Source organism: Acomys russatus, chromosome 22 (assembly GCF_903995435.1).
Source record: "Acomys russatus chromosome 22, mAcoRus1.1, whole genome shotgun sequence".
NCBI lineage: Eukaryota > Metazoa > Chordata > Mammalia > Rodentia > Muridae > Acomys > Acomys russatus.
The window spans coordinates 47,411,780-47,429,863 of record NC_067158.1 but is presented as its reverse complement, the minus strand read 5'-3'; the positions used below and the strand labels follow the sequence as shown (position 1 = coordinate 47,429,863).

The 18,084-nt window shown below is 34.6% G+C and overlaps 1 protein-coding gene across 6 annotated transcripts in view; it reads right to left on the bottom strand.

The window, feature by feature from the left end:
• The window catches only part of Pcdh7 (protocadherin 7), a 453,627-nt gene that overhangs the window by 231,055 nt on the left and 204,488 nt on the right, over positions 1 to 18,084 (bottom strand). For 2 of the 6 annotated variants that reach the window (XM_051164750.1, XM_051164753.1), the window contains exon 2: positions 15,240 to 15,432. The exons of 1 other annotated variant lie outside the window; for it this stretch is intronic. In XM_051164750.1, coding sequence (XP_051020707.1) covers positions 15,240 to 15,432 — 193 coding nt within the window. Of the gene's footprint in view, positions 1 to 15,215; positions 15,433 to 18,084 lie in introns of all 6 variants that reach the window. 3 more of the 6 variants (XM_051164749.1, XM_051164752.1, XM_051164751.1) reach the window with 2 other exon arrangements.

The window sequence follows — 18,084 nt, the reverse complement described above, 5'->3', positions numbered from 1 at the left end:
ACAGGTTATCAATATATGGACCTGGCTGGCCTGAACTTGCCCTAAAGACCATCTATCTGTGTACTAACAGAGAACTACCTGTCTTTGGACTTGTCCCAAGTGCAGGGATTGCCACTGAGCCAGTCTCCCTACGCTTTCTAGTAAATGTACACCTTAGAAGACTGCTATGTATAAGATGACAGGTATAAAGTTATTGCTTGCAATAAAATTAAAGTTAGACAATTGCATACATCTAAACAATGGGGCAACTGTTGGGGGATGGTCTGATGTATTTTGGTGTTAATTATGGCTTGCTGTGTGTGACTGACCTTTTGCTTAATAAAAAGCCATCTCACCTGGGCAGGGCAAAGGAGATAGGTGGGGCTAAGAGAGAGAGGAATTCTGGGAAGAAGAAGGACTGCCAACAGGAGAAAGGAGAGACCTAAAGTGAAGAGAGGAAGGCCACCATGGGTTAGTTGCAGGAGAAGCATATGGCCGGTGGCATGGATGGAGACTCCAGATAAAGAACACCAACAAGTATTTGGGATTATGGATGGGAGGTAGCTTGATAAAAGTTATTAAAAACAGATGGCATGGGATTGAGACAAGGATCCCATGCCTGCCACACTATGAGAGGTAGTTTAAAAGATACATATCTGCCCTGCCCGAGGGTAACTAAGGCTATTTTAGAATATAACAAATGTTTGTGTCTTGATTGATCGCTAGCTGGGCGTACAGGTAATACAGATAATTTTTAAAAACAATAGGCAACAAAAGAAAAAGTGCTTCTCTCAGCACTAAAGAAGTAAGTGCTTCTACTCGGTATGAAACAAAAAGTATTTTTCATGCCTAATGTGTTTTTAAAATAGAAATAATTTGGAGGTGAAGAACTGGTTAAAAGTTGTTCTTTCACTGACCTGGTTTCAATTCCTAGCACCCACATGGTGGCCCATAACTTTCAATAACTCCATATACTGGAATTCTGATGGCCTCTTTTTGCTTCAGCAAGCATATGACTGCAAGTGGTGTGTGTGTGTGTGTGTGTGTGTGTGTGTGTGTGTGTGTATACAAATGCATGAAATAAAAATTAATATTAAAAATATTAAAAATTTTACTAGATACATATTTTATGCATTGAATGAAATATTGCAAATGTTGTCATTCAAATCTAATAGAAGTAAAATAGCACAAAAATTAATAATGTCTAGTATGGTTTATACACCTAAAGATCACTAAGAATTAATTTTACATATATTCTCATTTCATCTCTGAATATTTTCATTAGGGTGATTCCATAAAACAGATGGATGTGCAACACCCTTGAGTATGTCATTATGTACTATAAAAGTATTAGTTTATTACCCTAATTCTTCCTTATGCTGCTGATATTTTATTTTTAGATATTTAATAAGGCTGATGTTTCGTTTTTCTTATAAACTTCTTGCTATTCTTTTCTGGTGATTTCCTGTGTGTAGGAGGATGAGTGAATGCATTTCTAATTCATTTGTCTTTGACATAAGAGACACTTCCAAAGACTTAGTCGCTCTATCCTTTTATGCCTGAACTGTATTATAATTGGATGTTTTGCACTGAGCTCTTAAAAAGATCTCAAATGCTCCATAAAAGTTGAATTTGGGCTTATAAATGTATTAGGCTTAATTAGCAGTTTCAGTGGGTACCTGAAGATCTATGAATGAGTGCCTAATTGGCATATTCTACCCACTATCTGATGTTGGCCATCATGAATACAAGGCTCTACTTTTTGTCCCTAATATACGGCATTGTTTGTGATGCCTTTGAGAACTACTCTTGTCCTGACACTAAAGAGCTTTAATATCTTGTTTCTGACATTTCTGACATTTAATATTCCTCATCAATAAATTTAGTAAAACATATGCAGTCTTTTACAAAGAAAATCTAATTGAGTGGCCGAAAATAAATATGACATTGCAATGTCTTTATCTATATTGTTTTCACATAATTCTATTTGTGATGAACACTAGAACTTGTACAGAGGAAATATAATCCTTGTGTTCTAAGCATAGAGAATTGGAATCCAATGGAGGATTCAACAGGACCAAGAGAAAACTCATGTTCATGGTTAGGTTAAATGATGACAGTGAGTAGCTGACAAAATAGTGTATCTTCTATTCTAAATATGAATTCTGATTTCATGTAAGGTAAATATATTCAAGAATGATTTTTAACAACTGTGTAGATCAATAAGCACTTAATTGATGATATTATATTAATGCTTATTTACAATGTGTGTGTGTGTGTGTGTGTGTGTTTATGCTTCTGTATAACTCTATAAGAGCTCGTGAAGGTAGCTGATACAAATACTCTCATAGTTTTGTTACCACAAATGGGAAAATGGTACACAAATTAATCCAGCATTTCTTGCTCAAATTGATGGGGCACTGGAACTACAGCTCAAGACTTGTAGCTCTAATTGCTTACAAACATATATTAAATTATAAGTTGGAGGATTGTAGAATTTAAGTTATACTTTAAAAGACCTTTTAAAAATCTGCAAATTTGGTGAAAACACTTCTAAGTTATCCCAAAGGATAATGGAAATAGAGTGGTCTGAAATGACACAAATATAATAACTTTTGATGGAGAAAATGAATTATTTAATTCCCAAAATGCCATAGCTAACATCTCAGTAAGACAGAAGTGATTGGGATTTTGGGTCGAGTCAATGAGGCAATGGAATAAGTATATTAGCAAGATAGAGAAGATGAGTCTCAGACTCTGGGACAGTCCTCTAACTCTCCTTCAGAAATAAAATGACTATCAGAGAAACCCAAGTTTTTTTCACTACTATAAGAATAGTAATATATTTCACCTTCTATTTTTTAAAAATCTTTAAAATACCAGAAACAGAATAATCTCCACAGAAGATCTGTTCTCTGTACTCTAGAATAAAATGTTAGTTACCTAAGAAAACACATGTGAGTATCTGTAAACCCACGGACAATTGAGAGAACCAATTTAATGGTTCCTTGATCCTGTGGACACTGAGAATACTTAGACATGAGCTGCAAAAGAAAAGGTTGTGGGCTTGATTTCAGAAAAGAAGATAAAACAGGCTAGGGCAAAAATGGGCTAGAATTAGATTTCAGATCTTCATTATTCTTGGAGAAAGAGATGAACCCAGGTTGTCCAGGAAACTAGCAAAGGCTCTCAAAATTGAATTTTCAGAGAAATGGTGAAGGCTGAATACAATTGATCACATCGCATAAAGGGCAGTGAGCTGAAAGGAAAAAAACTCTGATAAAATATGCTTCAAAGTGGATGTGCTGCTTCCAGCCACTTATTCAAAGATGACGTATCCTCAACATTGCCTAGCTGATGTGAAAGGAAAGAGCACAGATGGGGCCTTGAGACTCAATTTCCTTCAATTTGATAAATTGAAGGCAGAGCTTGTTACAGGTAGGGAGAGGAGTCATGCCTATGGTCAACTATGTACTAATCAGAGAGAGAATTCTTGTCTGTAATTCAATGTCAAGTATCACTTAGGCAGGTAAATCATTGATATATTATTTTTGAATGCTACGGTACTGCAAAAACAGTTGACTGTATATACCAGGTGTTTGGAATTATATGGTTTGCTTATGCATTATTTCTGAAGCTAATGTTGAGATTTATAGATTTTAATTATAAATTGTAATTTAAAATTTATATATTTTATGAAAGAATATGTAAATTCCTTAAGGCAATGGTTCTCAACCTGTAGGTTTTGAGCCCTTAGAGGTTGCATATCAGATATTCTAAATGGTTGGGGCTCACCACAACATGAGAAACTGTATTAAAAGTTTACAACATTTGTAAGATTGAGAAACACTATTTTAAGAAATTAAAGCCTAAAAATGAAAGAAAGGAATTGTGTCTGAACCCAGTACGGATAATGGTCCTAAGTGCAAGAATCCTACAAAGTTAGTGTTTCAGATTACTTTGTCCAGAGAGATTCTGCCACAGGCCCAGGCAGGCAGGCCTCATGAGTCTGAGCTGAAAAGCTCCCATGAGTCTATCCTAATCACTGAACAGTTTAAGAAGCACTGTGATTTTCCCAAGATCCTCTTTAAGAAAGGATATTGCTTTTGGAAGAGACCAAGGCCACCCTGTTTCTTGTTCTATGTTTATTAAACCAATATTGACATTCAATAATAGACCTTTACTGTTAAGAATTAGGTACTGATAGAAGTGTCTTTTATGTGCCTAGAAAAATAATTCTTGATACAGCTTTGCCATACTATAATTTTTCATATTTCTGTCACTGCTTCAAGTCAATAAGCAGAGCAGCATAACCTAAGCCAAATAATGGACATTTCTAGAGACATTAAGAAAAGAAATACCTATCAGTTCCCATTTTTTCCGAGCATTATTACATGTTGATTATAACAATAAGCTTATTTGAACTACAGGATGATTTTCACCAATATAATCCTTATTCATGAATTCATACAAAGCAACAGTGAACACAGAGAAAGGAAAATTTATGTGACATTGGTGGTTACATTTGCATAGATAAACCAACATGAGAAGTGTCAACCTACTGGCAAATTGTTTTTAGTAAGTCTTCACACACATGGTACAACTGGAGGCATTTCTTCCTGTGGATTCTGTGCACATTAGGTGGAGGCATCACTGACATTGCACTCTTGTGATGTTATGTATATGTGAAACGTGACGCTCTTAGACTATTAGTGAGCTACACAGTACCAATGTGTGTCTCATTTCAATTCCACTCTCATTGCTTTCTGCTCTGAAGCACACGTACATGAATTCTGTAAGGAGAGATCTATCTCTTCACTATTTCAGTGTCAAGGATTTTTTAATCACAATCGCAAATGTTTTGATGACGACATGACAGTTTTAACAATGACTTGATCCCACCACAAACGCAACAGTTCAAAGACTCTTTTAGCTTCAATTAGACTCATTATTGGGCACAATAAAATAAAGTAATATATAAATATCCACATAGATGATAAAAACTGTTTTGGTGAGAAAAATTAATAGCATTCAAGGGGAGACAGCAAAAGCAGTTCATTAGAAATTTCAGACTGATGAAAATCCTCTTTCCAAAATGTCTTGAAAATGAGAGCATAAAATGATAATTCTTGATACCAGCTCATCAATACTGATATTAAAGGACACAATTACAAGGTTGCTTTTGATAACGTCTTCTTAGAATTTATCAAATGAGTACTTACGCTATGTTTTTTGATTCCCAATTACTGCAGCTACCTAGCTTCCAGTGTGTCTGCAGTCACAATATCTAGCTTCTATTTGGCACCTATAACTAAATTTAATGTGTTTTATTCTTGTAGACATCCAATGGAAAGATTATTCCAAACATATCATCAAAAGTCAACAGAGGTAAGTCCTGTTTACAGGCCATTTGCCATAAAATTAAACTTGAAAGGGGCATAAAAGAATATAAGAATACAGAGGATTGGTCATCTGACTATCTTAAAACTTGCACCTAACCTAGACATGTTTGTCTTGTGTTTTTTTTTTTTTTTTTTCTGCTTTAATCCTGATTCCTACAGAGCTAGGGAGCCAGTAAGGATTTTCCAATAATTATTTATCCCATTGGTCACATGCTACTAGTTTATTTGTTTTATTTTATCTTAGAAATACTTTTTAGTCACTTCCTGGGATACTTGTTTTCTGCATCATTCTCTTATGTCCCAATCCGTTTAGGATACCGTCTTTAGTTTCTACTCTTACTTGATGTTATATGAAAAAATGGTGCTCCAACTATTGTAAGCAGTTCACTGCAACCAGCACAATAATGACTCAAAAATCTTAATTTTATGCTTCCATGCCCTTTGGTTTCAAGTCTATAGTTTCTATGACATAATAAGTTGTTCTATTATTCAAAGACAAAATTTGTTATTAATATTGTTCAAAGACATAAATTTCTTCAAAGTTCTAAATTTGACGTATTTTAACTCTACTCATTCTGATGGAAATGAGCTATTGTTTTCATTTAAGCTAGGTTAGCAAAAGCTTTGCTTGCTCCTTGCCCTTCTCATTGCTACTTTCGTCATCACTTACCATTACTATAATTCTGTTTCTTCATATCAAATATACATACTTATGAATATACCATATCTTGTAAAACACACTCACACATGCACACACACACACACACACACACACACACACACACACACACACACACAGAGAGAGAGAGAGAGAGAGAGAGAGAGAGAGAGAGAGAGAGAGAGAGAGAATACAATTTTCTATAACTCTAATTTATCAAACTTTCTTTGTAATATACAGAATTTCTTTTCATATTACTTTTACACAATTTGTCAACAAAATTTGACATCATAATATTTAAGGAAGTAGAAAGCAAAGAGCTTTCACATTTAATTCTTGAGTTGGAATTTTAGTAGACTACAGGCTTTATTCTAATCATCACATTCATTTCAGTCTCAATTCTCATAATGGTTCACATTCTACACTCGTACAGAGTTTCCACTATAACGTTTATGAACTTTCACTGGGAGTTAGGGTTTGGTGACTTGTGCCCTCACATAGAAGAGAAACAATAGACACAATTCAGCAAAGAGAAATGTATGTAGCTCAGAGGAATGTAACCTCAGAGCAATGTGCCCATTGCAGATCATATCTTGGTCACCAGTGGCCCACCAAAGTAACTGGTGATCATTTTACAGCGCATATAAAAATGGAGGAGACATGTTTACAAGTAAAAAACACTAAGGAAGAAGGTTTTAACAGCTTGTTTCAGATTTCTATAACCTATTTATTTCTAAAACATCATAGTTTTCATTTGAACACATAAAGGGTCATTTTCCTTGAGACTGCTACATATTAACAGTAAAAGTCTGTTTGGAGGAAGCATTTAAATCTGCATTGGTTACAAGTATTCTATCACATTTTTAAGAAAAAGTTAATCATATTTTCAGGACAGTAGTAGATATAAAAACAAGATAATATCCAATATCAAAATTCTGCCTGCAAGAATTAGGTATAATTTACCCAAATCACAAATTTAAAGCAGAGCAAACTAAATGTCCAAACTGTAGATAATGATGAGATGTGTCACAATACGACAATAATTCCTAACAACACTAAGAATGGAGTAATTTGTGAATGTTTTCTAAAGAAAATAAGCATATCCAACCCAATCTACTATAATATAATCCATTCATCAGCTTTGCCTTCATAATGTAATTGGTGTTCTTAATATAGGGATGACATAAAAATAATCCCATTATTAAATTTAAAAGGTCATCTTGTAAGAATAAATATACTTAGTATTGACCATTTTTACAAGCAAGGAGAGAACATAGGCATACAATTAATTTGTTTTATTATGTAAACCTGATTCTGCAGCCAATTATGTCAATGCTAACTTCTAAAATTTTAAATAATTCCACTTAGCACTAAAAAAAAAAACCCCAAATTTATATGAGAAAAATAAAACAGAAGCAGAATTCAAAAGATGGCACATGATTATTATCCTAGGACATGGGAGGCAGAGGCAGATGAATCTCTGCAGGGGCATGGTCAGCTTGCTCTCCGTACCATGTTTCAAGTGAGTTAATGCTGCATAGTGGGGCAAGAGAAAGAGCAGGTGTTTCAGGCCTTAAAAACTTTACTCACTTGGTATAGTGGTTGCAGCACAAAAACAAGGACCGATGTTATCTCTTGTACCTATGTAAATAACCATGCCAGAATAGTTCCTGTAATCCTAGAGCAGACATGGGGAGACAAGATACCTAGAGCTCAATGACCAGTCAGAGTAGTAGGATTGCTGAACTCTAGGTTCACAGAGATATTGTCTCAATAAGAAAGAAAAAGAGAAAGAAAGAAGGAAGGCAGAAGAAGAGAAAGAAGAAGAACAAGAAGAAGAAGGAGTGGAAGAAGATGAAGAAGAAGAACAAGAACAAGAAGAAGAAGAAAAAAAGAAAAAGAGCAAGAACAAGAATAAGAACAAGAAGAAAGTTGATTTAATTTGAGGAGACAGCAAGGATTCACTTCTTACATCCACATGAATTCCCCCTTAAGTACATGTGAATTTCACCACACACATGTACATGCACACACAGACACAAGGAAAAAATTAACAGTAACTTGATAAATCAGGAATGATTTAAATTTCTGGGATTATATATAAAACTTCCCAGACAACGTAATTATTGCAATTAAACCAAGTTGAATAGAGTTGAAGATGATATTTTATAAACCATACTTAAAGGTCTTCTTATAGCCTGTATCTTCACTTGTGAAATAGAAACACTTTTATCGATTCAATTCCTCTTCCCTTGCTTTTTTTCTGGCATCAGTCTGAACTTTCTCAGTGAGGTTTCTCCTTCCTGCATTGTATCTAATTCACTACACTCAAAGATACATCTCCCCACAGAAAGAACTGCATTTTGAAAGGAGGGATTTTTTCCCATTTACTCAAGCTTCCTCACAAAGCCTTGGTCATATTTCAATTTCAATACATGTTTGTTGAGTCAAAATGAATAGCCATAGATTTGTCTCCATATAAACATGAAACAGAGGTTACAAGGGATATTGTTCTACATGGCTCTATTCAAGGAGAAAATACTTTGCTTAAAAAAAAGGAAAGAAAAGAAACTGTAATGGAAGAGGTAAACAGAATGTGGTTTTCTCTAGGGAAGGAATATTGAAACAGATTAGTTTCTCAGTAAGCGAGCTAGACCCAGAGGCTAGGCATGCTAGCTACATTTTCAAGAACAGATACCTTTTTTTTAGTCACTGAAAAGGCACTTATGGGTATACTTATGAACATCATACATATTCCATATAAAAAATGTAAGGAGCAATTCAAGGAGAGGGACAGGAGAGGGGAGAGAGAGAGAGAGAGAGAGAGAGAGAGAGAGAGAGAGAGAGAGAGAGAGACAGACAGACAGACAGACAGACAGACAGACAGACAGAGGGAGAGCCAGGGAGGGAGGAAGGAAGGAGAAAGGGAGGGTGAGAAGAAGGGATGGAAGTAGGGAGGGAGGGAGAGAGACAGGGAGACAGAGAAATAGAGAGGGGATAGGGGGGGAGGGAGGGAGGGAGAGAGACTGTGTATATGTAAAAAGCAGGAAAGGTTATAATAAACCTTTTATCTAAATACAGTGTTAATCGGCCAATATATTTTTAGTTAGGGAAAAATTACTCAGAAGCCCCATGCTTTGAGTGTCTGATGGAAGAAAACCCATGAACAGACCTCCAAAGTCACTTGAAAGTTTGATGAGAACTCATTCTCTTTTTAAATGTCATAAGAGTTCAGCAGAGTGATGTAGCTTTAAAGGACAAAATTACAATAAAAAGGGTAACACAGCCACACATTTTATCAGTATTAATTATTAATAGTGAGATTAGAAAAGAAAGGACTGGGAATTGGTTAAGCATATTAATTGAGCACTCAATTCATTTTCCCTATAAGTGTGAGTATTTTGCAACCATTTAAAGGGAAATATATACCTGAAGAATAATGGACTCAACTGAAAAGACTGAAGATAAACTGCAAAATATTTTTTAAAAGCAAAAAAAAAAAATATGCTGGAAAGTTAATATTGCCACTGGCCGAATTTGGATAAAAAAAAACTTTCAGGTCAATGTGATATCAGAAGTCAGACTTCCTTCCAATCCTGTTGTATACCCTGGCTCTATCACCTGCTGTACCCCATCACATTCCAACAAAATAAATTCACCATATTCATGCTAAGAATATTTTTACTATTAATTTTCACATGCTGTCTTTTTAAGATTAGACATTGTATGAAAACTTCAGATGCTAAATTACATCAAATCTACTAAATTTAATAGCAATGATTACCAATCCTAATTCTTTAAATGATAGCAAATTTTTTAGACATTTCATACTAAGGCTTTAATGACATGCTTATTTATATTTTTTCTGTTTTATCATATTTTTTTCTTCTACAAAGCCAAGGTTTGTGATGGAAGAAACCGGGGCTAAGAATAATACTAAGAAAATTAAGGAAAAGATGAAATTGAGTTTCAAACTGATGCCAGTAGACTCTGTCCACAATACTGGTGTCTTCTAGGATGGTATCATCTTAGATTCTTTTTTTAGCTTTTACTGCTTCTTTTCCTTGCTGTCTGCAGATCAGCTGCAGCACAAGACTTGATTGGCTGAGACCTGACAAGATCTCCATTCCCTGTCTCTGTTTAATCACTAAGGAGAGAGAGAGAGAGAGAGAGAGAGAGAGAGAGAGAGAGAGAGAGAGAGAGAGAGAGAGGGAGGGAGGGAGGGAGGGAGGGAGGGAGGGAGGGAGGGAGGGAGGGAGGGAGGGAGAGAGAGCGCAATGCCATCTGGAAGTGGCCTCCAGATTTCTTGAGGAAACCTGGGAGGTACAGAGCCATATCACAGATGTCTGAAAGAGTAGAAATCATGGCCTCAGTGAGATGCCGACAACTAGATTGACAGGGAAACAGGCAGAACTGAGGGGAAAAATCTTTAGCAAGGCATAGTAGTCTGTTCCTATACAAAATAGTGTAAAGTATAGATTTTGAGTTTTATGGTTGTGCTATTCACATGTATATAAGGATCTTGAGACAGAAGGGAAGGTTTTGCTTCGTAGCTCAAAGCGAGAACATCGCAGGTAACATCAACTACACAAGAATGCCTTACAGCTGTTGCTAGAGATGGGTATTGGAGAGAACGCAGAGGATTTTTCCCCACACAAAAATGAACTTGATCTCCACTCTCATTTTAGTTGGCAATAGGAAAACAGAGTCTGTTAATGAATGTGCATGTTTACCTGAATGGAATTTTAAAGAGAATTTTGACACTCCATATTTTCATTTCCAGAATCAAGGTTTTCAAAATGCTACTAAAAGCATGTGGAATGAAGAGATGAACAAGATGTGGGAATGAACAGCATAATGCCATCAACCACAAGGTTCATGTAAGGATGGCAAAATTAGAAATTTATTAGAATTAGAAAATTAGAAATTAATTCATACAATTTAGATGAAGATGTCAAGATTTGAAAAAATAAATTCATGAAACTCATTAAGGACTTTAGAAGAACCAAATTTCTCAGTTCATTTAAAAATTTAAAATAATGCCCAGTGCTCTATTATAAAAATTTACCAAGAGAAAATATGTATTCCATCTTCTACCTGTGTCCTTTCTTAGTCTAATCCACTTGCATGTCAAGCAAGAAGCTGCAATACTTCCTCTCCTGTGGCATGTATTAATAACACCTAACGTGTGTGAAGGGTACTGTGCCCAGAGTGAAATACATCTCCAGATGGCTCCTACAGTGTGCTTTGAAGGAGGTTCCCAAAACTGTCCCCCACACTGGCCTTCTGTAACACCAACATATCCACCACCTGATCAGAAACCAGAAGATTCAGTCCTTTTCTTTGATTTCTGTGATGTGTTATCTACTATTAGAATGCACAGATGTTATGTGGGTGGTGAGGCAGGCCTTAGAATTACTACTGCCTTGCCCACATGAATACATATAAAATTCACTGCCCTTCTTACTAGGAGACATTTCTCTGTGTCTCTGTCTCTCATTTATGTGTATGTGTGTCTTTTATCTCTATCTCTATATCTCTGATACATAATGTAGACTAAAAGACAGAAGAAGAATCAGAAATAAAGACAGAATAATAGGGTGTTAGACTACCATAAGAACCCAAAGTTAATTTATTTCACTACCATGAAAATAATCAGACACACTCAGAAGAATCATGTGGGTTGCCCATCTCTGGTAACAATGTTTAAATTAGATGCCAAGTAGATTGTGTGTGTGTGTGTGTGTGTGTGTGTGTGTGTGTGTGTGTGTGTGTGTGTGTGTGTGTCTGAGAGAGAGAGAGAGAGAGAGAGAGAGAGAGAGAGAGAGAGTTTGTATGCACCCGATATATTAAAGTCATATATAGAAAAGGTAAACAGACTTGGCAAAGGTGACTCAGTGGGCTTTGAGAAGAATAAATAGATCAGGGACTAAAGGTGGGTACTAAGATAAATATTATAGCCCCAAACACAGTGAAATAACATTCCAAGAGAAATTCTGAAGCTTAGTTTTCTCTGAAGAAAGAACAAGTTAGATGTATTCAATATTTCTCTTTAATGTAATGATGTCTTTATGCCTAATATTTAATCTTTACTATAGTTATGGATTCCTTGATACAGTTTTAATATATTTTATCGTCCAATATTTTATTATGACTTTGTACCATAAACTTAATATTTTAAAATGTTTTCTGAGTTAAAATTTTAGTAAATTATAAATTAACCATTACTTCAATTTTATTAATAAAAACATCAACATTAAGTCATAATGTGGATTACAAGTAAAAGAAAAAACTGTATTATTGATCGTTGATGTGGATAAATATATAGTTTTCCTAAAATATCTTAAATGCTGTAAGTGCTATTAAACCTTCTAGAAATTCACCAGAATGCTATAGGATTCAGTTTGCAGTAAATAATGTTCTATTTTACATTGTACAATAATTTTTCCCACATGGGATTATGTAAAGCTAACTACATGGGACAACACTCATGGCCCTTATTAATGAAATTATTTTTATAATAATTTGCAATGACACAATAAAATTTTTGGCAAAATATAGTTCAATGAATTTTTGTTTCTATTTTTCAATGTTAGTGACTTCCTGGGCACAGTGTCTTTGACATCTTATTTGAAACCCTAACTTATTTCTGGCTTGTACCATGACAAAGGAGTAGCAAATGTTACCGTGCTGCAAATTATCTTCTAAACTGTCCAGTGACAGATAATGCAAAACAATTACTAAGGTATGCCCAGTTTCCTACAGGTTAAAACTGATGAAAAAAATTATTAGGAAATATATACATTTCCTAATAAGTCATACATACAAAATTCTATTTTTATATAGAATCCAAGTGAAAATCAAAATAAATCCTGATTAAAACTGCAGATTACATATATTCCAATTAACCATGACAAATGAGTATTTGACAGGTTTCATTTCCAATTGTTTATGTTAGAATGGCCCACTAATATTGAAGATGAAATTATGAGAACTGAAGCAATACAACACACTTCACAGATAGATGAGAATTTCGCAGATTTAGATCCAAACCGAACTGTTTTTTAAACGTCAGCTGTTGTATCCGGATTGAGCAAACTGCATTCTATCTTCTGTGTAATGACATATAGATCAGGGACAACATAGTAGATAACAGGCAGCAGATGACAAACAACATATATAAACCCTGCATGTCAAGTGTCAGTCCTGTGTAGCAACATTGGTTGTGATACCATGGCTATTTCCTTGTAAGGACTTAATACATGGTTATGAAAAAGAACTGGGATTATCTTTAGCAAATGTTTTTCAGTGAACTCTCTAGTTTATTTATATACTTCTTTTTTTTTTTCATGACATTCAAGTTTCCTGAAAATTGACCTATGTGGGTTTACCAAGCATAATTATACTTTAATTAAGCATTATTTTCTGTTATTTTTAAAATGAGGACCATCTTTAAAGTAAAAAAAAATTAAAAAACAGAAAAATAACATTATATTATGCTTTAAATGCCAGTGTTACAAAAACCAGTGACATCAAAAAAACCAAAAACAAAACAAAACAACAACAACAAAAAAAAAAACCTTGAGGATACAACATGTTTTTTATTTAGAACAAAGAAAGTATTTTTAAAAAACAAGTAAAATTGCATTATTATCAAAATATAATTTCATATAAGATAGAAGTCCCAGGTGAAATACTAAGAAGGGATATATATATATACATATATATATATATATACATATATATGTATATATATATATATATAACATGTATATGGTATTTTCTACTTTAATACTTTTTTCTCCAAAGAATTTTAAATATATCTTTCTTGAATATACTCAGCTGAGTTTTAATTCACACCAAAATTTACACTCATTTAATAAAATTACTGACTAATATTGTTTTTAAAAATACCATGTCAAAGTCCCTTTCCACATTAGCACACACCACCATACACACAGATAAGCATGCCTTATAGCCATGAGGCAAAATGCCATTTAAAGTCTGGATAATTGATCAAGAGCTATGTCAATCAACAGGCCCTATCAACATACCTAATACAAAAAGATACTTAGAAGGATAATTACTTAGCATAATTAAGTTTGGAATACTTCACTTGGGGTCAATTTTTTATTTTATTGTTGGATTTAATATTCACAGGTAAATTTCTTTAAAAAAAGTTTGTTTTTCTTGGATTACTATACTGTCTTTCATACCATCACTGAAGAAACTGGTATAAATAAGAAAATGGTCCTTTTTCATTAGAGGGTTAAGGTGATGAATTTCATAAAACCATTAGCAATTCCCATGCCTTTATTGATATATAACTGTGTCTCTTACACATTGGAAATACCAATGAAGTTAGGAATAGCCTTGCCACTCCACTGTTTAAAATATATATATTCCTCAAGGGGTTATTTAGTACTCAAATTCCAGAAAATAAATAACACAATTGTCTTTGGGAAATGAGCAAATGCAAAAGCATTTACATATATTATTTGCATATTGGCATATAAGGCCAACTGTGACGATTATGAGAATAGCCTCGCAATGAAGTAGCAGGGAGAACTATAGTTTGTTTTATTCACTTTCTCTTGCAAATATCTAGATAAACCATATGCTTTAAGGAGAGAGGAGTTCTAATGGTCTCAATTTTATGCTAGTGAGAGCAAGACACTGATGCTCGCTTGTGATGTACTTTACCTGTTACTCAAAAGCAAAGGGTCTGAAATGCATTGGTGAGTGTTCAGGAAAGGAAAAACTCAAGCAACGTGTGTTTGTGGCTATTTACTTTCATTAAAGTTGATTTGCGACATTTGAAGAAATAGTTGCATGACAAAAATGAAAAGAAGAAAACAGTCAAACAAGACCTCTCTTAGTGGTTATGATTTAGCAGTTGTTCACTGATTTAGCATTTTCATAGCAGTAACTGCTCTAATTTATTTCTAGGTGCATTTATTTCTGATGTCCTTTTTAAAATGACAGTGTAATTTTATGAATTTTATCTATACAATTATGGTTTTTTATTTGTCATTTCAATATTTTACCAAGTATTTAGTATTTCTAAATAGTTTTGGTGCAATCTACTTTGTCTTCATTTTAGCCTAACTTTCACAAACCTACTTATTCTGGCTCACTAGCGTGATTATGTGTGTGGATGTTGTGTTTGCCCCTACCATTTTCCATATGCTCTGCCTCACCAACACTGCCATCCGGCGTGGTCCTTTCATAGTTGTCCTCTGGGAGTGGAAGGGCACCCAGTCTTGGCCCTGATGAACTCTTACTGCTTGGTGTTTCTGACTCCTCCAGCCCGCTGTCATAGCAACTCTGCAGTGACCCCTGATGTGGGTCCTGAGGCTGACTCACAACAGAAAACGTCACTCTACGAAATGGCTGTAAGAGAAAAGATTCTGGATGTCACTAAGATATAAGATTGCAAATTATCTTATTTCATAAAATACTTAAATTACATTTTAAAAGTCAACAGACACTAATTCAATTCAAAATGAATAAACAGCTTGAAATATGTTTGGATAACTCAACATCTACAGACATTAATTCAACACAAGATGATTAAGGAAATATATTTGTATAACATATATTATCTAAGGCAGAGCCTATAGTTTATATTTTATTATTGAAAACCAAAATCTTTCATGAAACAAAGATATTTTATCCTAACATGCATTGAAATCAAACAGACTAGTTTTACATATTCAATCCTTTTCCATTCAGTTGTCTTTACGTTTTTCACAAATAGATTCATGAAAGACAATGGTCAGTAATTTGTTGAGAAAATAAAATACTAAATCAATCCACTATGAAATGATGTCATCTCAATACTTCATTCAAATGACATATTGCATTCAAGACGAGTCCGTAGGATATAGATTTTTAAGCCCATGTTTGCTGACATGCCACTGCAAATAGCGCAGCTGATAAATAAGAATTTGGATGTGTTATTAGAAAATCCTAAAATATTTATTACTTTGTTCCTATAAAACATCTATTTAATATTTCAAGTTACATAGTAAGATGATCTATAAAACTTTCTACAATCCATGAACAGAAAATAAATCAAAAGGCTTAACTGCATGTGTTTACCAGAATTATAGTTCATTCAAATACTGTGAAGTCGGGTGCAGCATTTATTTTGTTTATTAAAAGTTCTATAAAGCTATCCAACTAGATCCAACAAGTACCTGTGCTAGCGACAATGGCTGATCATATCTATTTTGTATGCAAGTGATCATAGTTACATATCAACATAAAAATCAATTCAAGTATATTATGCAAACAAACTAACGCTGCCCCATAGAGAGAGCAAACTAACACATTAAGGGAATGTACAGTATGGGTGATATGACCTATAATATACAATGTATATATGAGATGCTTCATGGGAGTGGTCTGAAATTCTTAATTACTACATGCATGAGACACGAGTATACATAATTATTATACTCATAACTGACAGTGTTCCTTCCCAGCACAGAGTTTAAATTTACTTTTGCCAATAGTGTAAATTTAAGAAGCTTTTCTGAATGTTTAAAGCTTGAAAGCTCACGGTGCAAATCATAACCATGACAAATAGTACCATAGAATTCTAAGGATTATCTGTACATGGTAGGTTAGTAATGAGAGAGTTAAGAATGGTGGCATTTGCCTCTGATTTATAAATTGGCTTTGATAAAGACAAATATACATTTCTGCAAATCTCTCCCTTATTCTGTTATAGAAAAAAAAATTTTTATAGAAAAACCTGCACATTGCTGATATTTCTGCTACTAGATCATCCCTTATGAGCTTAATAGAAACATATAGTCAACGCAAAATATTTTTCATCCTAGTTCAAGCTCTTAACACTGGTGGAATTTAATACCAGTAGAGTATTGTATTTCATGAAATTGGGCCAGCAGTATGCAAAAATGGTTACACAGTATTTCATTGTGGACAACATGCACATCATAGGACCAAACTTGCTAACAAAACCCTAGAGGCATGGGCTTTATTTCACAAAAGGTTTTAATTTTTTCATGTTACTATGATCATTAAATTTTCACCAATTTAGTGAGAAATCATTTTTGTTTATCTCACTTTTTATTTCTGTTTATATTTCCTCCATTTGTCATATTCGGGTGGCCACATGGTATTTGGAATTGTTCAAGGAATTTGAAAATGACACTAGTACAGCTCTCTTAGAGCTACCCTGCTCTGCTCAGCAAACACTACCAAGCAGTGAAATACCAATAATGATTAAGGGAGAAAATACAAAGGCCTTGCAATGGGTTAAAAGTATTTACCTATCCAAAAAAGCAAATGGAAGGTTAAATGTTATTCTTAATTCTACTTTAATGACATTCAGATCTTTCTAGGATCAGTTTCAACTATCAGAAGGAAAACCTTCATAATGAACACAGAAACGCATAAGCTATATTAGTACAGAGAATATGAGAAATGATACAAAAATGGTATTTCATTTTGTTATAAAAAATAGAATAACTTTTGGGTTGGAAGTAGTAACCTCAAATCTGGGCTCAGGTACAAGCAGTAATCATCGAACCTCTACTCTGATCTAGCCAATGGACAGGACGTTCGCCACAGTTGTGTGGAGGGCGGGGACTGACTCTGACATAAACTCTGGTGCCCTATATTTGACCATTTCCTTTTGGTGGGGAGGCCTGGTGGCACTCAAAGAAAGAACAAGCAGGCTACCAAGATGAGACTTGATAGCCTATGACCATATAGTGGGGGATGAGGTCAGCCTCAATCACACACTTGGGGAGGAGGGAGGGAGAAACGGGAGGATACAGTAATGGGATAACAATTGAGATGTAATCTGAATAAATTAATAAAAAAAAAATCTGGGCCCATGGGGCTGGCAGAGAATGATGTACCAAACAAGGACCTGGCCCCTGTTCAGATGTAGCCATTAGTCATCTGAGCCTCCATTGGGGTTCCTTAGTAAGGGGAGCAAGACTGTCCCTGCCACGGACTCTGTTGCTGCTCTTTGGTCACTTCCCCCGGCAGGTGCCTTCCTAGGCC